Source organism: Peromyscus maniculatus, chromosome 8 (genome assembly GCF_049852395.1).
Source record: "Peromyscus maniculatus bairdii isolate BWxNUB_F1_BW_parent chromosome 8, HU_Pman_BW_mat_3.1, whole genome shotgun sequence".
Classification (NCBI taxonomy): Eukaryota; Metazoa; Chordata; class Mammalia; order Rodentia; family Cricetidae; genus Peromyscus; species Peromyscus maniculatus.
In genome coordinates, this window is record NC_134859.1 from 81,240,885 (window position 1) to 81,264,893 (window position 24,009).

Here is a 24,009-nt window from a genome sequence, read left to right on the forward strand (position 1 = left end):
TATTATATTTTGTTGATGAGGAAAGTACAGTACAGGAGTATTGAATGAGGACGTCAGAATGCATGCTTCCCACAGGTCGGTTCAAATCACGCAAGGTGGCTACAAAGATGAGTTTCTGGGCTAGCCGGGAATACAGTTCTGGAGCTTTAAACCCGAAGGTGGTGTTGGGAGAGATGGGAGGGGCCAAGGGATGGGATTAACCGAGACGCAGGTTCTTGGAGAGAACTCAGGAAGGTATGGTGCGACCCCTCGTGGACGTGAGAGGAATGGCAGCATGGGACCGCCCTGCCCATGGCCCATGTGTGAGCTGGGGGGAGAGGAGTTCAGGCCTGTGACCGCAGTGATTATTCCAGGGGATTCAGGCCTGGGGAGGGTCATTCTGGGAAGATGGAGAAAAGGGAAATAGACTTTCACTAAGCATTGACTATCCATGTGGAAAAAAAGATAAAAAAGCAAAAATTGATGAAGATAATTGCCGCACAAGCGTGGTGTCCTGAATTTGATCCCTAGTACCCGAGTCAGGGTGGAAGGTGAGAAAGGACTCCAGAAAGTTGTCCTCTGACCTCCACAGTCGAAACTAAACTGAGATCCTCCTTCACACTCACTAGAGGCTAGAATTAAAAGACAGTAAACGCACAGCCACTCAAACTGGAGGCCAATGGAGGACTAAGGTCTCTCTGGAGACTGCAGTTTCAAACTATGGCATGCAGAATGCCTGCAAGGATACTCACAGGGTCAGTGCTCGCTCTCTGGCCAGAAGCAGCCTCTCAGAAGGCCAGGTCCCAGGCTTCCCTCTGAAGACCATGTGGAGAAGTTCATTGAGAAAAGCCTTTAAACACCCTTTTTTCTTTCTTCCGTGTTTATGTGTAGATGTGTGTGTGCTTGCCTGTATGCTCCAGGTGAACTCATGCAGGCGCCCTTGGAAGCCAAAAGGGGGTGTCAGATCCCTTGGAACTGGAGTTACAGGCTTTGTGAGCCACCATGTAGGTGCTGGGAACAGAACCCAGGTCCTCTGGAAGAGCAGAAGTATTCTTTAACCACTGAGCCATCTCTCCAGCCCCTCTCTTTTTTTAAGATGGACTCTCATGTAGCCCAAACTGTGTAACCAAGGGTGACCTTAACTTCTAATCCTCCTGCCTCTATGTATCTTTTATTTACTGGATAATTACATTTTAGAAAAGAAAACATTTTTGTTTATTTAAAAATTGAGTATTTGTAATTTGCTTCTCCCAGGATTTTCATCCTATGTGTATGTGTATGTATGTGTAGGGTTGTTTTTTGTTTGCTTTGTTGTTGCTAAATTTTGATTTTTGTTGTTGGTTTTTGTTTGTTTGTTTGCTTTCTTTCTTTCTTGTTTTTCAAGACAGGGTTTCTTTGTGTAGCCTTAGCTGTCTTAGAACTCGCTCTGCAGACCAAGCTGGCCTCGAACTCAGAGATCCAACTGCCTCTGCCTCCCAAGTGCTGGGATTAAGGGTGTGTGCCACCACTACCCAGCTAAAATGTGTTCTTTTTCCATGAATTTACAACTGCTAAGTGCAATGGTTAATACTATCAGTTTAACAGGATCCAGAATCAGCTACACATTTCTGAGCATGCCTGTGAGGAAGTTTCTAGGTTGGGCTAATTAAGGTGTGAAGACCAACCTAAGTGTGAGTGGAGTTCCCAGAGTGGATAAAAAAGAGAAAGCCAGCTGAGCATAAGCATTCGTCTCTCTCTGCTTCCTGACTGCGGACACAGAAAGCAGCTGCCCCCTGCTGCTCTGCATTCCCTACCACGATGGACAGTTCCCTCAACTCACGAGCCAAAATAAGATGCTGTTGGCAGGTGTGTGTGTGTGTGTGTGTGTGTGTGTGTGTGTGTGTGTGTGTGCAATGAGAAAAACTACTACTACACTAAAATAAGAATATACAAGCCAGGCATGGTGGTACATGCTTTTGACCCCTGCACTAGGGAGACAGAGGCAGGAAGGATCCCTATGAGTTTGAGGTCAGCCTGGTCTACATAGCAAGTTCCAGGGCAACCAAAGCTCCATAGTGAAGCACTGTCTCAAAACCAAAGTTTGAGATATAACCCACATACATAGTAGAGGGAACAGTTTAAAACAAGTGATGTCGTGGAGCTGGAAGATGGCTCCATGGATAGAGGCTCTCTGCCACCAAGCCTTATGACCCAAGTTGGATCCTAGAACCCACATAGTGGGAGGAACTCACTCCCTCAAGTTGTCCTTTAACACACACACACACACACACACACACACACACACAATGATATTTTAAATATTAAGAAAAACTAAGTAGCATTAAAATATCATAGCCTAAAAGCTTTTATAGCACAAATGTCTCACTTGGATGAAGAGCCTCTAATTTAATTTGGGACATTTTCAGAGAGATTCTTTGTAATCATCTTTGACGATCTTGGAAATTAGATTTCTGACTAAATGAAAACAATAGGAATGAAATCTTGGTGAGGAAGTGGAGAGCTTGGAGCCTCTCAAAAGGTCAGTGACACTGGAGTAGCAGTCACTTTGGAAACAGTCTGGCAGCTCCTGAAAACATTCAACATAGGGGTGGTTCCAAACCAAAATGCAAGCCCTACATATCTATATCTTCAAGAGGAACAAAGATACAAGTCTGCCGGGCGGTGGTGGCGCACGCCTTTAATCCCAGCACTCGGGAGGCAGAGGCAGGCGGATCTCTGTGAGTTCGAGGCCAGGCTGGGCTACCAAGTGAGTTCCAGGAAAGGCGCAAAGCTACACAGAGAAACCCTGTCTCAAAAAACCAAAAAAAAAAAAAAAAAAAAAAAAAGATACAAGTCTATCCAAAATTTTGTTGGTCATGGTGTGCACACCTTTGATCCCAGCACTTGGGATGCAGAGGCAGAAGGATCTGAGTTCCAGGACAAGCAGAGCTACATAGTGAGAACTTGTCTTAAAAACAAAAACAAAACAACCAAAATGTAGTAGAAATCTAGAAGAATCATTGTATCGAATGAAATAGTTGTTTTCACTATATCTAGGTAAACATCACAATGAATAATTGTTATGTAGAAGTACTTAGCTCTTGAGGAAATCACTGTAGAAAACAGTGATTGTTTCCCATCATCTATGGAGCTGTTTTTCCGGAGGAGCTTCACAACCTTTGCGTGACTTTGGTCACTAGACAGTCCTGGCACACCTGGAGTGTCTTGCATTATTGGGTACTGCAAACGGTACACAATAAGGACTAAAATTGCAGGGGTGTGAGGTTTTCCTTCAGAAAACATACAGATTAGATCAGGGCTTTGTTACAAGGAACTTGTTTTACCCAAAAAAACGACTTTTGTGTAACAATCAATCAATCCTCCTTTGCAGGGCTGTTTGGGGTTCAGTTCCTAGGGACGGTTCCTCCCTGCTGTGACAGAGTCTGAATTGCATCTTGAAGTGACCCTCTTTCTTTGATCGTCCCATGAAACACAGAACATCTGACACCAAAATCTTGTGCAAGACTGTGGCAGCATTGGCCATCATAGCTCAAAATCATAGGGACCAAAACAAATCTCCATCAATTTATGGAAACAAAAGACTGATCCCAACTGTAGCATGGACAGTCTTGAAAACACTATGCTAAGTGAAAGAAATCAGACACAGGAAAAGTTACATATCACTCCAGAGACATGAGCTGTCCAGAACAGACAAATCCATAGGTACCAATGGTAGATGATACACTATTAGGACGAGCAAGGGAAACGACATGTAACAGGTAACAGAGAATAAACACAAGATATTATTTCAGAGTGAGAAAACAATTCTGAAACAAGATCTCAGTGAATGTTGCACAAGCCTGTGCATGCAGGAGGGGGAAAAAGCCTGAATACTTTAAAATGGGTCAGTATGGGCTGGAGGGCTAGGTCAGTGGTAGAGTGCTAGCCCAACATGCCTGTGGGGTTACAAGCGTATAGAATGTCTTGTCATGTGGAAACCTAGGTTTAAACTCTGGTCCTCATGATTGTGAAGCAAGTTTGATCCCCAATACAGCAAGATACATCAAGCAAAGTTTATGGCATATTAATCACCTTACAAAGATTTTTTTGGGGGGAGACAGCTCTGGCTGTTCTGGAACTATGTAGAACAGGCTAGCCTCAAGCTCATTGAGATTTGCCTGCTTCTGGCTCTGTTGGGATTAAATGGGTGTGCCACCATACCCTGGTAAGAATTTTGCTCTTGGAGAGGACCTAAGACCTAAGTTCAATCTCCAGAACCCACAGAGTGGCTCACAACCACCTGTAGCTCTAGCTCCAAGGGATGTGATGCCTCTGTGGACACCTACAATCACATGTACACTCTCACACATAAATATACACATATGCATGGAAACAAGAGGATGTTGAAGTGTCCTCTTGTCCTCCCCAGTCTCTGCTTACTCCCCTGAGGCAGGATCTCTCCCTGAACCTGGGTCTCACTTGTAGACAGACTTTCCTGTCCCACTAGCCAATCCCCAAATAACCACAGAGACTTAATATAATTATAAATGCTCGGCCAATAGCTTAGGCTCATTTATAGCTAGCTCTTATGACTCAAATTAACCCGTTTCTATATGTGCTACCCCCAGGTCATTTACCTCATCTATGAACTTCCCATGTTGCTTCTTCTGCATCTGGCTTCCGACTCCTCAGACTCCATCCCTCTTTCTGGCATTCTCTCTGCTCCGAATATCCTGCCTATCAGCTTTTTATTAACAATGAGGGCACATTTTCAGTGTACAGGATTATTCCACAGCACTCACTTTTCTGCCAGCTAGATGGGATGCCAGCAAGCCTCATCAATCCACCTGTCTCTGCCCTCCTCAGAGCTGGGGTTTACAAGCGTGTAGAATGTCTTGTCATGTGGAAACCTGGGTTTAAACTCTGCTCCCCATGATTGTGAAGCAAGTGTTCTTAACCAATAAATCATCTCTTCATTCTCAGGGGGCAGGGGGAGGCTTTTTAAATGCAAGTCAAAACACCCTCAAGAACAAAAAGAAAATAAGATACAGAAACAGCCACCATGATGCTGTATCAACATGGACACTGTGTGCCTTCCTTCAGCCCAGTGATCTTGTGCCTAAGAATTTCCCTGTAGAGACTTACACAGGTGTTTAGTAGGCAAGAGTCTGGAAATGTTGGCCTCTATGAGGAATCAGCCAGAAAACGCCAGAGCCACAACCTGAAATACTGATGCAGCCCATAAAAGAACCTGTAATTCTCTGTCTTGGGCTGATTGTGCCCCTCCTTGGAGGGAACCTGACAAGCCTGTATAGGTCTTTCTGTGCTGAGTCTGTTGTTTCTGTGTGTGAAGGCCGGCAAGGACTCGAGTGCCGTTTAGTTGGTTCAGTCTTTATTTCCTACAAGCAAGGGTTTTGTTTTTTCTTTCAGTTGTTGTCAATGTGACAAAATACCTGAGACAAACAAGTGAGGAGAGATGTCTTTGGGCTTCTCGTTTCAGAGGCCACACTCGAGTTCCTGTGGCACCAGCACCGTGGGACTGTGTTGAAGCAAAACATCAAGTGGAGGGGCCTCGGCAAAGCTGTTCCCCTCACGGCAGCCAGGGAGCCTAGATGACAGGAGAGGCCCAGGAGAGACCCGGCCCTCACCTCCTGATCCACTTCCTCCAACTGGGCCTAACCCCATACTTAGCATACCCAAGACCCAATAACCTCCCAACAGCACCCCCAGCTGGAATGATGGGCTTTTTACAGGGAGACTTCATCTCCAAACCCAACACACTCGTCCACACCATTGGACCTTGTAGGGTCACCAAGACTCCCCAGTTATCTTTTCCACACCACACGGGGATGCAGAAGGTGCTATGAGGCTGCTTACCAAACCTTCCTGCCATTAAAAATCCTCCCCCTCCCCCTGCCGGGCGGTGGTGGCACACACCTTTAATCCCAGCACTCAGGAGGCAGAGACAGGCGGATCTCTGTGAGTTCAAGGCCAGCCTGGGCTACAGCGCGAGATCCAGAACAGGCACCAAAACTACACAGAAACCCTGTCTCAAAACCCGCCCCCACAAAAACAAACTCTCCCCCCCCCCATACTGTGTACAATAGCTAAAACAGGAGCAGGGCCGGAGGCATAGTGAGGTTGGTAGAGTGCTTGTCCAGCATGCACAAAGCCCTGGGTTCATTCCCCATCACCACCTAACTCAGGGGTGGTGGTGCACTCCTGTGATCCCAGAACTTGGGAGGGGGAGGCTGGAGGGTTATAGGTTCAAGGTCATTCTCAACTACATAGGGAGCTGGAGGCCAGCCTGGGATACACTAGACTTTGTCTCTAAGTAAATAATAAAGATAGGAATAATAATAAACAGCTTCCAGAGGCAGAACCTAGGGTACGAGAAAACAATCTTGAAAAGTTTTTATTATTGTTCCTAGTTTTTATTATTGTTCCTACGAGCATGATGTGTGGGGACATGAGTGTACCACAGTGTGTGAACCACAGTGAGTGCAGAGAGGTCAGAGGACAACTTCCACAACTCCTTTCCTTGCACGTTTATGTGGCTTTCAGGGATGGAGCTCAGGTCGCAGGTTTTCACAGCAAACTCCTAGACTGCAAAGCCACCTTGCTGCCCCATCTCTGAGTTTGTGTTTGTGTTTGTGTGTGTGTGTGTGTGTATCATGCTTCCCCAAAAGACATTGTCTTTATTATATGTCTTTATTATATGGGGTCAGGAGAGCATTGTCTGCCTTCCAAGGCTGATTGGTACAAACATCCTTGAAAGACCTGTGTGGAGCCAGGCAGTGGTCGCCACACCTTTGATCCCAGCACTCAGGAGGCAGAGGCAGGAGGATCTCTGAGTTTGAGGCCAGCCTGGGCTACAGAGTGAGTTCCAGGACAGCCAAGGCAATAGAGAGAAACCCTGTTTCGGGGAAAAAGAAAAAGAAAGACCGGCATGGAAAAAAGGCAGCCACTATCTGCGCTCTGCCAAAATGCATGTGAAGACCCATAAAGAATTGTCTCCTGGGCTGGGGGTGTAGCTCAGTGGTAAAGCTTGCATATGGAGTTGGTTCTCTTTCATCCTTAGCTGGGCTCAGGAGATTGAACTCAGGTTGTTAGGCTTGGTGGCTCTTTTACCTACTGATCCACATCTTATCTGCCCTTGGTACACTTTTAAAAGAAAAAAATGTATAAGGAACAAAACAAAACAAACCCTGCAACAATGGTTAGGAAAAAAAGTTGGAAAATAAAGGCTATGAAGGGGATTTAGCTCTTCTGGCTGTGGAAAACACAGTATAATCCTCTATAATTAAACCGGTGATACCTTAGCACGAGTTAGACAAGACACCAATGGGCAAGTAAGACACAGGGAACAGTAGAGTGAAGGCGGATTTCAAATCATCAAAGCAGGTGGGGAGCTAACAGGAAAGCAATGGGCGCCGCTGGGTGACTGAGTGCACACATGCCCACCGAGTGATTGAGCGGACACCACAGTATTGTGACGGGAATGTGACAGAGGCCTCCCTCAGTGTACCAGCTGCAGCTCCTGTCCCCAGCCTGTTCCAACAGGTGGGGCGATTCAGGATGCCTGTTTATGGCTCAGCTCACCACACCCTGGCAGCCCAACGGGCCAAAGTACATTTCCATATCCATGCTCAGGTCAGGCAGACCTGCCTCCTCCTGTCTGTCACTCCTACCTTCCTCCGCTCCTCACAGGAAGACATCATCAGCATGGGGGTGGGGGACGGGAGGCAGCCATGCCATCCAAGTCTCTTGCCAGCCTGTGCCTAGCTGACCACATGACTGTCTGTAAGCATTTCATTTTCTTGGACCAAAGTTTCCCTCATTTTCTCCTTAAGCAATTTGGCTAAATCAGTGATTTTCAACCATAGCTGTGCATTACAATCAGAGGACTTGAACCATTTAACCAGAGTGCCTACTGGCCCCCCTGAAGACCACCTAACTCGGACTCCTGGTAGGGTGGCGGGCCAGGCAGCGGGTTTCCTGCAGTAGGTGTGAGTATCATCTGTGAGCTCCTGGATCCTCCGGGGTTTGGAGGTTGAAGACCACTCAGTGCACGGGACGGACTGTCCATTTGCTGTCTTCTGTTACAGGGATGTTAAATGCCAGTCACCCATACACATGCTCTCAGTCCACGCTCCTCCGGCTGCGATGCTTGCTTTTGAGAGCGTGGTCCAGCAGCCTCACCGGGGACTTTGGCCTGCCCCGCCCCACCCACCCCTCACCAAGTCTCCCCTCTTGCACTTTGATGCTTGCAATCAAGGGATCACGTTCACAAGAAGACAGCCTGCCCAGGTATGGCCAAGGGCTTCCAGCTTCTTTCCAGCCATGCAGAGCAACTAAGGGACGGGCTGGGAGGGAATGTTCACTCCCAGGAATCAAGGGTTTGACATTTCTTATCCCTGATATAGATCCACAAATCTTTCCCAAGGGAAACTTGACTCTGGTGGAGGGTTCTAGGGTGCTTGGCTGGTCCCTGGTACTCAGGCCAGAGCCAAGGGCTCCATTCCCACCCAACTGTTACTCCTGTGCATTGTATCCAGGAGTCCCAGCCTAGGAGGGAGGTGAAGCTTGAACTTCAGCCTCACTTCACTTGCAGCACGCTATATAAGTCACATGGCACACCTAAGCCTGTGTACTTAGCAATAAACAAGACCGTGCCCATTTTACAAGGCCGGTGACAGATGAGCATACTACCTTACTTCCCATACTTTTGTTGAGATGCCAGGAAACACTTATTTGGTTGTGAGCTTACACGTAACTTGAGAGAAGCCACTCATCTGTCATGGAGGAGCCTGAACAGGACATCAAGGAGAAGCTGGCAGGTGAGCGGATCCTGTTTCTAACAGTCCTCAAGGGGAATGGCGGCAGAGGGCAGTGTTCAGAAGGTGGTGGCCAGTGGGCCAGGCATGCGCACAGAACTGAAAAGCTTCTGTCCCTGCATCAACTATACAAATGCAAGCAGCAGCCAGCACTCTCTGGTAACTGGTGCTAGGAGGACCCTATGAGCGAGCATCTTTTTCTTCTCACCACCCCATGAGGTAGGGCTTCTTAGCTTCATTTTCCTGACTAGAAAATAGGCTGAGAGCTTTCATACCTTGCCCAAAGTGTCAGAACTTGTGTCAAAGGAAGAATTCAGGCCTGAATTTGTCTCCTCCTAGTTAGACTTGGGACAGTTCCTGGATGAGTTAGCACAGTCCACTTACAAACTGGTGTCTGAGATGCTGCTTTCAGACAGAAGCCTCAGCCTCTGGGACACAGGGCTGAGTCATCTCCATGGCTGAGGTTGGAAGGACAGACAGACAAAACCTGTCAATCCCTGTATGCTGAGGAAAGGGACATTACTGCTGTGTGAGGAGGCTGTGCTGAGCAGGGAGTCTCCTTGCTGGGAGTATTGGACACTGCTGTACAAGTAGAGCTTGCGTTTGGAGACACTCAAGGCTTCAGATCTAGTGTTCCAGAGATGTTGGCTTGAAATTACTCATTTTCACTTCCCTACTGTTAAGTCCTGTGTTCTGCCTTTACCTCACCTGGGCATCACTGCCATTTCCCCCTTACCATCACCTGCCTCTTCTACTGTAAACTCATTCATGTCTTTGGAGTTTCACTGCTGCTCTGTGGGGGGGTCTGAGCCTAGGGACTCAGGCACGACAGGTAAGTGCTGTACCACTGAGCAAATTCCTCAGCTCTTCAAGGTTTTGTAAGACAGGGTTTCCTTGTGTAGCCCTGGCTGTCCTGGAACTCTCTGTAGACCAGACTGGCCTCAAACTCATCCTGCCTCGTGAGTGCTGAGATTCAAGATGTGCACCACCCCACCCCACTCCCAGTTCCTTCAAGTGTTTTTTGTTGTTGTTGTTGGTGGTGGTGGTTTTTTGAGACAGGGTCTCTCTGTGTAGCCCTGGCTATCCTCGAACTCAGCGATTCATCTTCCTCTAAGGAAGATTTCTAATACGTCTTTGCTTTCTATTATATAGCTTTACTAGAGAGCAAGAAACACAAAACAGTGCATATCAAAAATACCAGCAAAAAGTTAAGGGCATAGATTATAAATATTTCTTTCCCAGATTAGGCATCACTTTAAAATAGAGAATTGGCTTCCTTTCATGATTTGGCTGGTAATTAAGAAAACTCACTCAAGATCAAAACTAGGGTCTATGGGATGGCTACGTGCCACACAAGATCAAGACCGAGCCCAACCCTCAGAGCCCACTTCAGGTGTGCGGTGTGCTCTGACCTTTCACACACGCACTATGGCATGCCCCACCCGGAAATAAAATAAACTTTACTATTAGATTAAAATGAACTACTGTCCTTTCCCTGGCCTGTCTGTGGAAGGGCGGTGGGAGGCAGGAAGCAGAGGCAAATGCTGGGGACTGCTACTTCTCAGCCCGTTTCCTTCCCGATTCTCTGCCAGGTGAAGAAAGTCAAGGCACGAATCCACACTTGCCGACTGACGCGTGTGACGGCCAAGCTGACACCATGGGTGCAGGTAAGGACCATGCTGTAGAGCTGTGCTCACCATGTGGTCTGCCCAGTGGAGTTCTAGTTCATACTGTCCTTGGGAGAGTAAGCTGACAAGATTCCCACTCAATGCCATAGTCCCACAAGACATTGACTCATCCTAGCTATTAAGGGATGCCGTAAGAATCGTACCGTGATTGGTACCTTGCCCAATGACACATATTTCCTAGTAACTTCTCAAATGGCCAACTAAGTACCATGATTGCTACACATTGCCAATGCATTAAAATACCCACTGTGTATTTTACTTTTATATGTACAGGTGCTCTTTCTACATGTGTATCTGCACCATGTGTGTGCCTGGTGCCCTCAGCGGCCAGAAAAGGGCACCAGATCCCCTGGGACTGGAGTCAGACAGTTGTCAGCTATCATGTGGGTGCTGGGAATGGAACCCAGGTCCTCTGGAGGAGCAGCCAGTGCTCTTAACCACCAAGGCATCTCTCCAGCCCTACAGCGCATATTTCAAATCTCTTCCTACGGGCTGAAAATATAACCTCAGGGTAGACTGACACCCTCCCACATGTACTTAACGCTCCAGATCCCCAACCACAAGAAAGGAATTAGCTAAGCGTGATGTGCATGCTTGCAATTCTAGCACTCGGAAGGCTGAAGCAGGACTTAAAGGGCTTCCAAAGATAAACAGAGCCTGAAGAGAAGGCTCAGTAAGCTGAGTGCTGGTCTTCCAGGAACCCAGTTAGGTTCTCATCTGGAAGCTCACAACTGCCTGTAACTCCAGCTCCAGAGCATCCAGCATGCTTTGGCCACAGGCAACTGCACACAACATGGTATTCAGAAAGACACATCTTTTTTCAAAATATTAACACCCCTTGAATGACTGGCTGGCATCAAACTGCAAGCTTTCTGTTTGTAGTAGATCTGACAGGGGCACACAACTCAGGTCAGCCCAGCACTCTGAAGTCCCAGCTCAAAAAGCTCCGAGGTTTTTAGGGTCATCTTTGCTGTGATGACTGATAATATGAACAATCTTTAAAATGGGTCTCTTATCTAAAAACCTATGTTTGAATTTATGGGTGATCAGAGCTGGTGCTTAAAGTAAGAATTCACAACTCCAAGGAAAATGACTTCATTGAAATTGAACTGCACAGACAAGAGCTGAGTTATCAGAACCTACTACAAGTGAGCTGCTGTGAACTGGGGATCCACCCAGAGCAAGTGGACAAGTTGAGGAAGCTGCCGAACACACTGCTTAGAAAGGTACGCCACACACCACCAAGTACATAATTCTACGGGTAAATGATGTCACACAAAGCCCAATGTTTCGTTTTCATGTACCATGCACAAAGTTCAAGATGGTGGAGACTGCCTATAGGAGAGCCACAAGGCAGCTTGGCCACTCCCAGTCACATTTCTGCTAGTTACACAAATCTAGTTCAGACACTTCTTAAACACCTGAGTGACAAGTGACACCCCAACTTAAGACTTTTATATTTAGCTCTGCCAATCTCTGCAACACTGACTGGCTGATAAAAAGCAGCATTGTCCTCAGACTGGAATGTGGCCAGCCCTTACCACTTAGGGAAGGTCCACCTTTGCAATCCCGAGAAATGATGTTTCTCTGAATTTTTTTTCCAGGCTGAAAATGCAGATCTCAAGTTTTAACACCAAATTTCATTCCTTAAGAATCTTTTTTTCCCAGCTGGGTGTGATGACGCACGCCTTTAATCCCTAGCACTTGGGAGGCAGGGGCAGGCGGATCTCTGTAAGGCCAGCCTGGTCTACATTATGAGTTCCAGGACACCGCCCCCCCCCCCAATGCCTCTGACAATTTTTATCTCGTTGATGTATTCTTTGTAAACTACCATTATGTCACAAGATAATCATAATTTCCAGACAGCTTTAATAGGAAAAATAAATTTGAGCTGGGCTTAAGGGAATACACCTTGATAATCCCAGCATTTAGAGAAGCAGAGGCAGATGGATCTGAGTTCTAGGCCAGCTAGGATTACACAGAGAGCCCATCTCAAAAACTAAAATTTTAAGAATAAACCAACTGCTAATGATTCATCCTGGAGGCAAAGACCCTGAAATGACCAGTGCCACTTATTCCAGTGACTTCACAGAGTACTCCAGAATCATTTAAGTCTTTCCCCAACTTTTAGGACAAAGACATTCAAAGACTCCAGAACTTTCAGGAGATAGAACTCTTGGTGAAGAGTGGAAACTCTGAATGGACTCAGCACACAGCATCACCCTTGACGGAGAGACCCTGCTACAACAGTGAAGCTGCAAAACTGACTTACTAGCTCCACGAGAGAAGGATCTGGAATCATTGTCAATATGAGGCCTAGACCCATGTGACAATTAGCTAACCACATTTGAACTTTGAAAAATTTCCTCATTTCCGACCTCTCTGAGCAGGAATTGTTTGACAAACACAGCTACAGTACCCATGAGAGGCCAAGTTGATTTTGAAGTGCTGTACCCCAATACTGACACTCTACTACTGAGCTGCATACACGCCCAGCCCCACTTACCTATCAAATGGGATGACTTAGGATCTGAGTCAACAACTAACTTCTCAAGGCTGAGACCTGTGACAACAGCTCACACCACTGTAGTTGGTGGTGGCTTCACTAGCTTACTCAAAGGTTGGTGGTTGTCATATCCCCAGCTAGTCTTCTGAAGTACATTTTTGGCCCGTCTTAGATGGCTGTAACTTGCCCACATTCACTCACCCATTCCTCTTTACGTAGCCATATCTCCTCAACTATCCAATCACCTCTGATCGTTATGAAATGAGTTTAATTAATGGACCCACACATTCCATTTGTATTCCCAGCTCACAGTCCAGTCTCCTTATCACTGACTTCCCAGCAGCTGAGATTTGAGGAAGGGAAAGGCAGAGCAGGCACTACCCAACTATTGGAGGAGTACGGCTTACAGTATGGCCATGTGCTTGGTATCAGAACTCTAATGGAAGGGGCACTATCAGGACATGCGCTTTGGAAGTGTTCCAGCTCCAGTAACGACTGACTGACGACAGGAAGGAGCCCCAAGTGACAACTGCCCTGTGCTTCACTTTCAATAATGAGGAAAATTTAGCAGGGGTGTGAGATTGGTTAACAGCTAGAAATCACCATTAGCAGAACACCGAGAACTGTTTTTAAATTAATACATTTGTTTAGAATAATTTTTTTTTTGATTTTTCGAGACAGGGTTTCTCTATGTAGCTTTGCGCCTTTCCTGGGACTCACTTGGTAGCCCAGGCTGGCCTCGAAGTCACAGAGATCCGCCTGCCTCTGCCTCCCGAGTGCTGGGATTAAAGGCGTGCGCCACCACCGCCCGGCTAGAATAAATTTTAATTGAAACACGACAAATTTATCAGGAGGGTAAGGCTATCTATCCTAAGGGCAGAACCTAAGTAGGTGTTATCCAGTGGCTTCAGTGTGAACAGTAATTCAACCACAAGGCTAAAGAGCAAATTCTTACCTGCTCTAAGTAAATAAGCACACTCCACAACAAACAAAATAGGGGGCGGGGGGGGGGCACACACGGGGCTCTAGTAGCCCAGGGGGCTTTAGACTTCCTGTGTAGCTGAGGGGTGACCCTGAACCTCTCATGTGCTGGGATTACAGATTCAAAGACCCCTTTCTTTAAGTCCTAAAACAAAACCTGAGAGTTTCAAAAGTAAGTAAAGTTTTACTTTGTATCTTGAGTGTAAAAACAAGAGGAAAGAACTCCAATAATAACTCCCAGTTTCAAGTGGTATGAACCATGCAGCAGAATCTTAGACTAAGAAGCCCCAGAGCATGTATGGGTTACAATAAATTCAACCCCCTTGACTCCCTGATGCACACAGCCTGTTTCTTTCCAGTGACGGAGCTTGTTAAGTGATGCACCTCCTTTTGTGCTGTGCTGTGGTGGTAGTCCAGGTGCAGCTCAGCTCCCACAACGAGACGACAAGAGGTAAGGGGCGGGGGCAGGGGACAGGGGGCGCTGCTCCTGTTCTCTTCACTGACCCACCCCACTACTAAGATTACTAAGCATGCCAGGCAACGGTGGTGCACACCTTTTTGAGGCTAGCCCGGTCTATAGAGCTAGTTCCAGAACAGCCAAAGCTACACAGAGAAACCCTGTCTCAAAAAAACAAAAACAAACAAACCAAAACCAATCCTCAAGCTCACCTCAAAAAGGGCTGAATCTCACCTGAGGAGCAGGATGTGGTGGAGTAACTGCTAGGAACTAATTCTTGGCTATGTGACCCCTGAGCATATATCTGTTCGGGGTTTTCAAGTCCTGATCATTTTGTCTTAAAGAGTCAACATTTTTGCTAATACTTCATGGTACTTAACCCTTCCCTGGAAAGCTACTTAGGATAGAAGCAGCCATTCCCTGGTTGCCACCTAAATGGGGAAAAAAAAAAAAAGGTATCACACAGTGTGCATGCCTTGTATGTAGTGTAAGTGTGGTGCTGTACTTATAACCTAAGCAGTTGGGAAAAAGATTTCCAATTTCCAAGCTAGCTTGGGCTATACAGTGAGACCATTTAAAGAATGAAAGGAGAAAGTGTGCCTTTTAAAATCTGCCATGCATTAAGGTTAATTTAGTATGTTTATTAGTCACTACCTACACCAAAACCTTTCCCACTTAAAAAAATTTTTATTAAGAAATAGCAAATACACAAAAGCACAAAAACATACAATTCAAAAAGAAAAGAGCCCGCCCAGCTTGAGAGAGGAGTGGCCATTCCTCTGAAAACCCTTTTGCCCTCCAAGGTCATTCTCAAAGGAGCCACTAACTGATCTGTATGTCAACTGTTTGACGTTTCTTTCATTTCTCAATGTATTTTTAACAGCCTGGTTTGACCTTTACCAAAGTGAACCACAATGAATAGATCCTTCTGTGGCTTGCGTTTTGGGGATATTATTATATCTTGCGTCATCCATGGTCACATGTGAAGCCAAAGTTCATGTTCACGCCTGTGAATTCCGTGGTGGGGAAGTGTCACACTAGTTATCCAACACAAGTGCTGATGGGATCTTCCCAGGGTTTTGTTGGTTTGGGTTTTCTTTTCTTCGTCACACAAGATGACATTAAGACATTTGTTCATCCATCTCCTGGCACATTTAAGAGTTTTTCAAGAGTATGTACCTAGGACTGAATACAGCACTTAGCTGTGCCGCACTGTTTGCAAAGTTGCTCCTAAACAACCTGTTGATAGACAACTGATCTACTTGGTATGGCTAAGGGGAAGAAATAGATCAACTATGAAACTCTGGAAATGCATTTTAATAGAAAATCCATAATTCTGACACAATGAAAATGTCATTTACCCTGTTTCAGCTAACTTGAAACACACTCTTTAAAAGCAACATGATCAACTTCAAAGTGCTGTATCCTACATCTCAAATAAATGTTTTCAAATATAGTAACTGAAAATGGCAAATTCAGAACATATGATGGACACCATCATATATAAAAAAGACAGACAGACAGATAGATAGATAGAGAGATAGATAGATAGATAGATATTGTGTATTCCCCACCTCCTACTTCTTGCCCCATCCAAGTGCTTGAAATAGGCAACACTGGGAACTCTTAGGGGAGCAGACAGGCAGGAGCAAAGGAAGACACAGATCACCGAACACTTCGGCTGTAGCTTTTAAACCAAGAACAGGCATTACAATTGCAGTTATCAAATAAGTTAAAATGCATAGTCATCCTGGGTCCTTTCACAAGCAAATAAAAACCAGTCAAAAACACAAGCTTAAAACTCAACCCTGAATGAAGTGTCACTCCATAGAATGTTTCATGCACATAAAAAGTTAGGCATATTCCTATCACTCATCTACAATGCATCTATGCATCTTTAAAAATGTAACAGATGTGAACTCAAAAAACTTCACCACAAAATTTTCAGTTTGTACATCCCTAAAATCTTTAATTAGATGGCTCAGCTTAAAGGTTATATGAGCCATGTTCTTAGACCCTGGAATGACCTTTGGTCCTCCTGTGACACTAGCTGCATTCAAGGTGTGAAATGCTCTAGAAGAAACTCTCAGCAGAACAGCATGAACAACTTAACAGCTCATGATTACACAGGTACAAATATGGTAGCTGGGATCTGCTGCAGAGGCCATCTGTCTAGTCTGTCTACACTCTCCAGGAGATGCTCATCTTCTGTCCTTTGGAGATTTACAAGGTAAAGGGCCATCAGTCTGAGAACTACAGAGTAAACGCTCATCAGATTTTACAATGAACTATTTGGGGAACCTCCTCCTTCAGAGACAAATTAACAGCATAACTGAGACTTGCTTAAGAATACAGAGGAGCAGACATACACACACACATACATACACACACACACACACATACACACTTGTGCACCCCACCCTACCCCATACGCAGACACATGCACACATACAGGAACTAGCTATGGCTATGAGTCTTACAGGAGATAAGTTAACAGAGATTGATTATACTCTTATGAGGTAAAAAAAATTCCAAAATAAAAAGCACTTTAAAAAAGATTAACTGTGTGCTCTGATTTCAAAATTACACAGTAATTGGATTAAAACTAGCTCTCCAAAAAGACATGACACATTCACAATTCTCTCTCACACACACACCAAATGACAGAGACAGCTATTTGGTCTACACAACAGAACTGTTTCTTCTAGTAAGTTAGTTCCTAGCTTCTACACCAGACACCAATGATCAAGCCTTTTCCAATCTTAGATCTGCATCAATAGACCCAAGTGTTCACAGGAGCCCATCGCTGTACTCATTTCAATTCACTGTTAGTCTAGACAAGGCAGAAGAAAGCAATCTGGCATTTAGTACTTGAGCAGATTTCTTACATTATGTTCTTAATACAACAATGTCATCGAACTACATGCTACACAAAGCAGAGCTTAGTTAGGTGACTTTGCGTCTGCCAGACTGTTGTTGACAACTGCCTTCATTTACACCTGCCTTAACCTCCCACAGCTTCAGAAACAGCCTCCCCACCAACTGCTGTATCTCTAGATCATCTGGGGAAGCCAAGAGGGCTCTGTCCCCATTAACATTTCTCATATAGTGTCTCTGGAAATGATGGCTTCATGATTCGTCAAAGTTTGGCAGAGAGTTTTTACTTAATAAATCCTGTAACGATCCACAATGCACACTAGAAGGAACACAGTGGCACAACAGTGAGAAGAGGCCGAGACCCAGTCTCCAAGCCCTACACTGACCGACATGAAGCCACTCCCCAGATGAGACAATGTGCCGCTCAGTTTCTTTACCTATAAACTGATGTTAGCATTGAGAAGCTGTAAGCCACAGGAACTGCTATTATATATATCAACATATGTACTTGGGGATAATACTTTATACAATAGTCGATGGAGCTAGGTATAAACATGCTGCTACTTCCATATGAAATTATCACCTGCTTTGTTTTTCAAATATCCTTGTTATATACACTACACACCCCATACACAGAAATATATACATTTATATATGGTAAGACTGGGTTAAAAGAAATTTTTGGTGTAGGATTTAAAGGGAAAAACCTAGCTGAAAGTTTCTGAATGTTTGCCTACATTGTTTCATAGTTCGACAGAGGAAGACAGAGTTTGTAAGGTTATTCAGAACCTTTCGCTGCTAAAGAAACCTCTCATGGTGTAAAAATATATTCTAGTTCACTGTACACCTTTGCTATTAAAAGCAAATCCAGATTTATGCATAACCACCCAAAATTGAAGCACCATTAAAACATCAAATGGGAAGGTCTATAAAAATTACCCTTCAACAGGACAAGTTAGAAAAACTGTTCACTAACACTTGTAGTAATAGTGTGCCTCATATTTAAAAACAAGCGACTAGATTAGAGTCAATAGCTTTATTAGAAAAAGAGCAATACTAAACCTTTCAATGACACAGACAATCAACTCTGTAACAGAAAGTCAGAGATACTTTATTGTCACTTCTAAATCCAAAGGCTAAGTATAGCAGAAGTGTAAAAATGGAATCCCACTCAGTCTGCTTCACACGAATACTAACGTTTAAGCCCGTTTTCAAAGTCCCAGACTGAAAACTTGCCATTAAACACTGAGCAAGCCACATGTTTAGGTAATATTTCTTAAAAAGTCTTAAAGAAAAAAATATGATACAGGACCTAAGTTTTCAAAGTGGCATGTGTGCTAATAACACATTTTCTGAAATCTGGTAGGTCACGACAGTCCTGAATTAATTTTTAATAATAATAATAAAAACAAATAACTAACTGAGCTTTATACTTCTCTATGCCACTAGAGCTTTCTTTCACCTCATTTTAATGTCGATCTTCACTTTATGCCGTTTTCAGTATTCTTCAAAAAATCTTCAACAGTAGTCCTACAATGCAAAATGTGGGGAAAATTGATAATTAGACAGCATATAAAAGGTAAAATTTTATGACTAAGTGTTGGCCCAGTCGCTAACTGCTAATCATGACACATGTGTATTTGAAATGTCTGTATTGTCTTTACATCAAGGCATCAACGTGGTTCTTAGAGCCATGTGCCTGTGTTATGCTGCCTCTGTGGGAATGGTCCACACAGACACAACTACGCTGCTTTTCTACAACAGGAATGCCACCAACAGATCGACTAATTGGTACTTTCTTTCATTAGGATTATTTCATCCCACGCCACTAGCCCGAAGATTGAAGTTAGAGGTTTTAAGAACACCTATGAAACCTAGCTTTAAAAAGTTCTTTAAGAACCCAACCTCATCTGATCATCAATCAGATCTTCGTGTCACTGATCCAAAGTCTGTCTTTGCTAGATGCTGTTGCTTTCAATGTCTCAGCCAGTGACTATTCCTCTCTACTATGGCTGACTGCAAATTCTCCTACACAGTAGGAAATGTTAAACACATACCTCTTAAAGACTTGAGAATTGCACTGAATGTAACAAGGCGGATAATATGAGGTGTTTATTGTATTTAAAATTCTTTAAAGATATCTAATTCTGGGCACCACTGCATCCCTACACACAGTTGAAAAAAAATTCCATTCTGTTAACATATGATTTGTAGATTTCACGCAATACACAAAAAAACCCCTCTGTGCTTCTTGTAAAGAACAAAAAGGATACACAACAGTTAAGCGTAAAGGTCACAGGCAATAGCATTCAAACACGGATGTGGGTAGAGAAAGGAGTACCTGGCATGAGTACCTGCTTAGTTTGACTGAATCCTTGATTTCTAATTTGGCTTTTCATGGGCCGCTCACAACACCAACGCTGTGTGAGGTATGGTAGTCAGCTGCAATAATTCATAAACCCTACACTTCCATCAATCCAATGCTACTGGCTCTCGAGTTACAGAACAAACTGCATTAGAATGCAAGGCAATAAAGCAAAAAACTAGAAACATCCTTGACAAAGAAATACTAGCAGTTTAATTAAAACAAAGTAGTCCAACATGTGCCTCAGAAATAGTTAAGTTTTTACAGCATATGTCTCTGCCAATGTACCAACACAAGATGGACTTAATACCAAAAAGAAAAACAAAAACAAAAACAAAAACAGTTCAACCTTTTTATTTAAAAAAAAAAAAAAAAGAAATGACAGCAAAATCCCTAAAAAAAAAAGGAAAATTAACTTTCAATGGCGACTATATTACATACGTGGACAGTAATTTCCAAAGAGGCACACTAATGGGGGCACGAGTCTGCTACAAAATAGCTGAGACAAAACGATGTACCTCAAAATGTTTTGCAGGACTACACTGTCTTTTCCTTCAGAAGAGGCTTTTGTAAGTCTTCTCACTCGGCTTAGCTCCGTCTTCGTCTGTGCATACTTACGCTGCACTGTCAAACAGTAACAAAAGCCCTAATCAAAGGGAGAGACACTACACTTACCTCTGTCTGATCTGAGGTCTTATCAGATCAGTTTTAATTGGACTGAGTGTCACCTTCAGATTTAATGTCTTCACTGGTCCCATTGACCTCATTCTTAGTATCACTTTCCTTCGAGTCAGTGTTTGTGTCTTCGCTTTGTTTTTCTCGACTACTGGACTTCACACTACTTTTTTTATCATCAGATCCCCTCTTTTCTGCCATAAAAGAAGACATTGACCATGGAATTTAGAGTAAAATACAACAAACACATTACTCTTTAAAAAGGGAAACAACAGAGATGAACAGATCCATTTCCCACAGCCTGCAAGAAATAGTTTGCAGAATTCACCAGTGATGTTGTTTGTAGTTTATAGGAAAGGCCAAGAAGAGGACTGAAAGGAAACAGAAGGCAAAACTTGCTAAATTCACTTCAGAACTGAAAACTGCAGTACACTTCACTCTAGATAAAGAATGCACAGAGGCAACAGGGAAGGTATAAAAGACAGTTCACAAAGCTGTTAGCACCAAGTTCATTCAGCTGCAAGGGCAAAATAGTAACCAGAAAAAAAAAATTAACCTTTAAATGACATGTTTACCCAATGATATGTTTTATTAAAAAAATGTATGATTATTTATCCAAGAGGGGCATATGCAATAAAAAAATGGAATCTTAAAAATTTAAGACCCCAGACCTCTGTTTTCACTAGATGTAAAGAAATCTAAGAGTTTTTTCCCCTTAAGGAAAAATTAAAATCAATTCAGCTACAAAACAGTAGTTTCCAACTTCCCCTACTGCTGTGTTGGAAAGGTAAAGCCCAGGCTAAGGTGAAGTAGCATACTCTGCCTTCCAGTTCTAAGTACCCCTCTAAAAAACAGACTCTGCAGAAACTTGAACAGTTAGACACCTTCCATAAAAGCTGTCTTCCCCCTTAAAACTAAGACTAACTAGTCTGGTAAAGTAGCTCACGATGGGAAATGTCTAAAGAGAGGAGCTCTACGTGCATTGCCGTTACAGAGGCAGCACCAAGGATGGAAACGCAAACACCGTGTTACGAACTCGCCCTCTTACGAAAAGGAGGAGTGTGATTAGGTCCAACATTGGTGAACCGGGCAGAGCGATGTCTAAGGTTAACCACAGACCCGCTTCACGTCCTTCTGTCCACTTGTGGGAACTGTGCTCTAACTAACCTTGAGGTAAAGTCCTCCCTTTGTGCCTTATGGGCTTCTCCGGTGCACAGGTGGCTTCAAGAAGGAAGAGTCGTCTTGTTGCCCCGTAGAGGACTAGTAGTCCAAAAATCTTATCTTCTGGCCTATGTAAATATGGTAGATCTTAATAGTCCCAAGGATATCCATAATGTGTGGTGGATTTTAGAGTTAAGGATTAAAGGAAACTCTCTGAACAAAGAGAGCACCTACGTAGCTATGTGTGGGAAATGACTTCTCACTTGTGGAGTTAAACTGCTGCTGTTATGATTACAGCACGTGAGGCAGCAAACCGCCTCACTCACCTGCCATTATCAAATGCTTGCTATTGCAGACACCTGACCCCAGAGGCCAGAATACTAGTATTCGTACTCAGAAGTGTCTAGAACTTTCAAAAGTCAATAGACTCACCACCTCAAAAGTTAAACTCTATTGACAGCATGCCCAACCAAGATAGGCCTGATAGTTTTCTCAGTATCTAGTCTTCCTTCTTTCCCCAAGTCTCAACAGGAAACTTAAGAGTTTTACTAAATTCATTTTGTCACAGGTCAATAATTCAGGACATTTTTTGCTTTCCCTAGAAATTGTACAAATGTGTCTATTTAAGTGGCGTGACTGGACAAGAGCAACTAATCAACAGCGGAACTATGGGGCCGAAAGCCTCACAAACATAGGTGATTAATTTGATCTGATGCACGAGTCACCAGATGACTCTTGACACCAGGTGACTCTTAAAACTGCTATCTCACTCCAAAAATATGCCAAAACCTTGCTAAAAGAGGGCAAGAGGAGACCCTCTCAAACAAAGCAGGAACCCTTTACCCCAAATGCCTTTTGAATCCCAGAAGCAATTTCTGAATTAAAAATGATAAACACTAAAGCTCCTGAGAGGTGCACATGTGCCCCTTACTGCAAATGATCAAGGGCGGGCGGGCGGGCGGGCGGGAGGGAGGGAGGGAGGGAGGGAGGGAGGGAGGGAGGGAGGAAGGAAGGAAGGAAGGAAGGAAGGAAGGAAGGAAGGAAGGAAGGAAAGGAAGAAAAGAGAAAGCAAGTCCTTGTATACTGCTATACAGTGAGTCTTTAACTCAATCTAGGAAAAAGTCCCAAGTCTAACAAAACAGCTATCAAAAGAAAACTTGAGTGCCATATACATCACCAGTGTCACTTAAAGCACCACAGAATAGACAGGCACAACAGGACCGGATGGGACCAGGACTGAGGAAATCAGAAACATGCCCTTTCTCTCATCCTTAAAACCACACAGAGCTAAACAGCCCAACTAATATAAAATCAAAGATGCTAAGATAATCCAAAACAAAAATAAGTTTTAAAACTTATTTTGATGATTAAAAACATTATCTTGAAGTAAAGACTAAAAGAGATTATTTTTGTGAAAATAGGCCAGACACAATTTACAGTCCTTTAATATCACTAATATAAACCAGCTACCCGGAGCGACAGAACACCAAAAGAAAGCAGAGGGGATAGCAAGATGGATGCTACATAAACACAGTTAAGACACGGTAAGGTATTCACTTGTGGGAACACAGAAGTTAATTCCTAAGTTAGGTGAATGCTGCACATAGGTAGGACCAACGAACAACGCACATCTATTTTGTGAGACATTATGGAATATTGCAGTTTTTAAAAAATGTAGCCAAATAAGTAAGGTTAAAATATTCTACAGCCTAAGCATTCTCAAAGGTGATACAAACTCAGAAGAATCTATACGAAAAACCTTCAGGTTACCAACTGAATAATGAGGCTTTAATATGATCTTAAAACCTCAGGTAGACTTCCATTCTCACAAATCAGGGCAGGAAAGGAAAGAAATACAGCTTGAAATCGAACTGACTGTTCTGGCACACAGTAAAATGGAGATCTGGGCTACAGATGGCACCTCTCATAATAAACCAACCTTTCTCCTTGGACTTTCTGTCTTGTTCTCTGTCCCGACTTTTGCTCCTGTGTTTATAAGACTTTCGATCTCGGCTTTTTGATCTTCTTCGATCCCGACTTCGAGACCTATGTTTTCTTTCTGATCTGTCATGGCTTCTGCTTCTTCGTCGATCTCGACTTCTTAATAATTTAAAGAGAAAGCAAACAACTTCAGCTGACATTACTAAAAGGGCTCCTCACAGAATCATATACCACTATTCAATAATTAAAAAGATTTAAGGAAAGCTTTCCCTTAAGAAATAAAATAAATGGCTAGCCTGATCTACAGAGTTAAGTTCCAGGACAGCTAGGGATATACTGAGAAACCCTGTCTTGAAAAACCACACAAACAATGTAACAGAACATTTTACATTAGAAATCTCAAGGATGACAATTATTGAAAATCTTGCTATTAAATCCCAGCATTCTCAAGCCTGGCGGCAGTGGAGCACGCCTTTAATCCCAGCACTTGGGAGGCAGAGGCAGGCACCTACTCTCTGTGAGTTCGAGGCCAGCCTGGTCTACAGAGCAAGATCCAGAGGACA

General features: G+C 43.9%; 2 protein-coding genes across 5 annotated transcripts in view; one reads left to right on the forward strand and one right to left on the reverse strand.

Moving 5' to 3' along the window:
• The first annotated feature begins 8,193 nt into the window (after positions 1 to 8,193).
• Positions 8,194 to 14,410, forward strand: Ankrd40cl (ANKRD40 C-terminal like). Of its 2 annotated transcripts, XM_076543179.1 has the most exons (5): positions 8,194 to 8,268; positions 8,702 to 8,798; positions 10,388 to 10,462; positions 11,534 to 11,709; positions 12,615 to 14,410. In XM_076543179.1, exons 2-5 carry the CDS (start codon positions 8,759 to 8,761, stop codon positions 12,756 to 12,758), a joined length of 435 nt encoding a protein of 144 aa, XP_076399294.1. In that variant the 5' UTR covers positions 8,194 to 8,268; positions 8,702 to 8,758; the 3' UTR covers positions 12,759 to 14,410. The 2 variants fall into 2 exon arrangements, with proteins under 2 accessions (XP_076399294.1, XP_042139387.1); XM_042283453.2 differs by having other exon boundaries at positions 8,249 to 8,798.
• Positions 14,411 to 18,394: 3,984 nt separating this feature from the next.
• Luc7l3 (LUC7 like 3 pre-mRNA splicing factor) overlaps positions 18,395 to 24,009 on the reverse strand; it is a 32,772-nt gene continuing 27,157 nt past the window's right edge. The window contains exons 9-11 of one of the 3 annotated variants that reach the window (XM_006971989.4): positions 23,445 to 23,605; positions 20,345 to 20,538; positions 18,395 to 18,834 (exon numbers count right to left, since the gene is read on the reverse strand). In XM_006971989.4, coding sequence (XP_006972051.1) covers positions 20,378 to 20,538; positions 23,445 to 23,605 — 322 coding nt within the window. In that variant the 3' untranslated portion in view covers positions 18,395 to 18,834; positions 20,345 to 20,377. Of the gene's footprint in view, positions 20,316 to 20,344; positions 20,539 to 23,444; positions 23,606 to 24,009 lie in introns of all 3 variants that reach the window. The other 2 variants (XM_016008285.3, XM_042282633.2) reach the window with 2 other exon arrangements.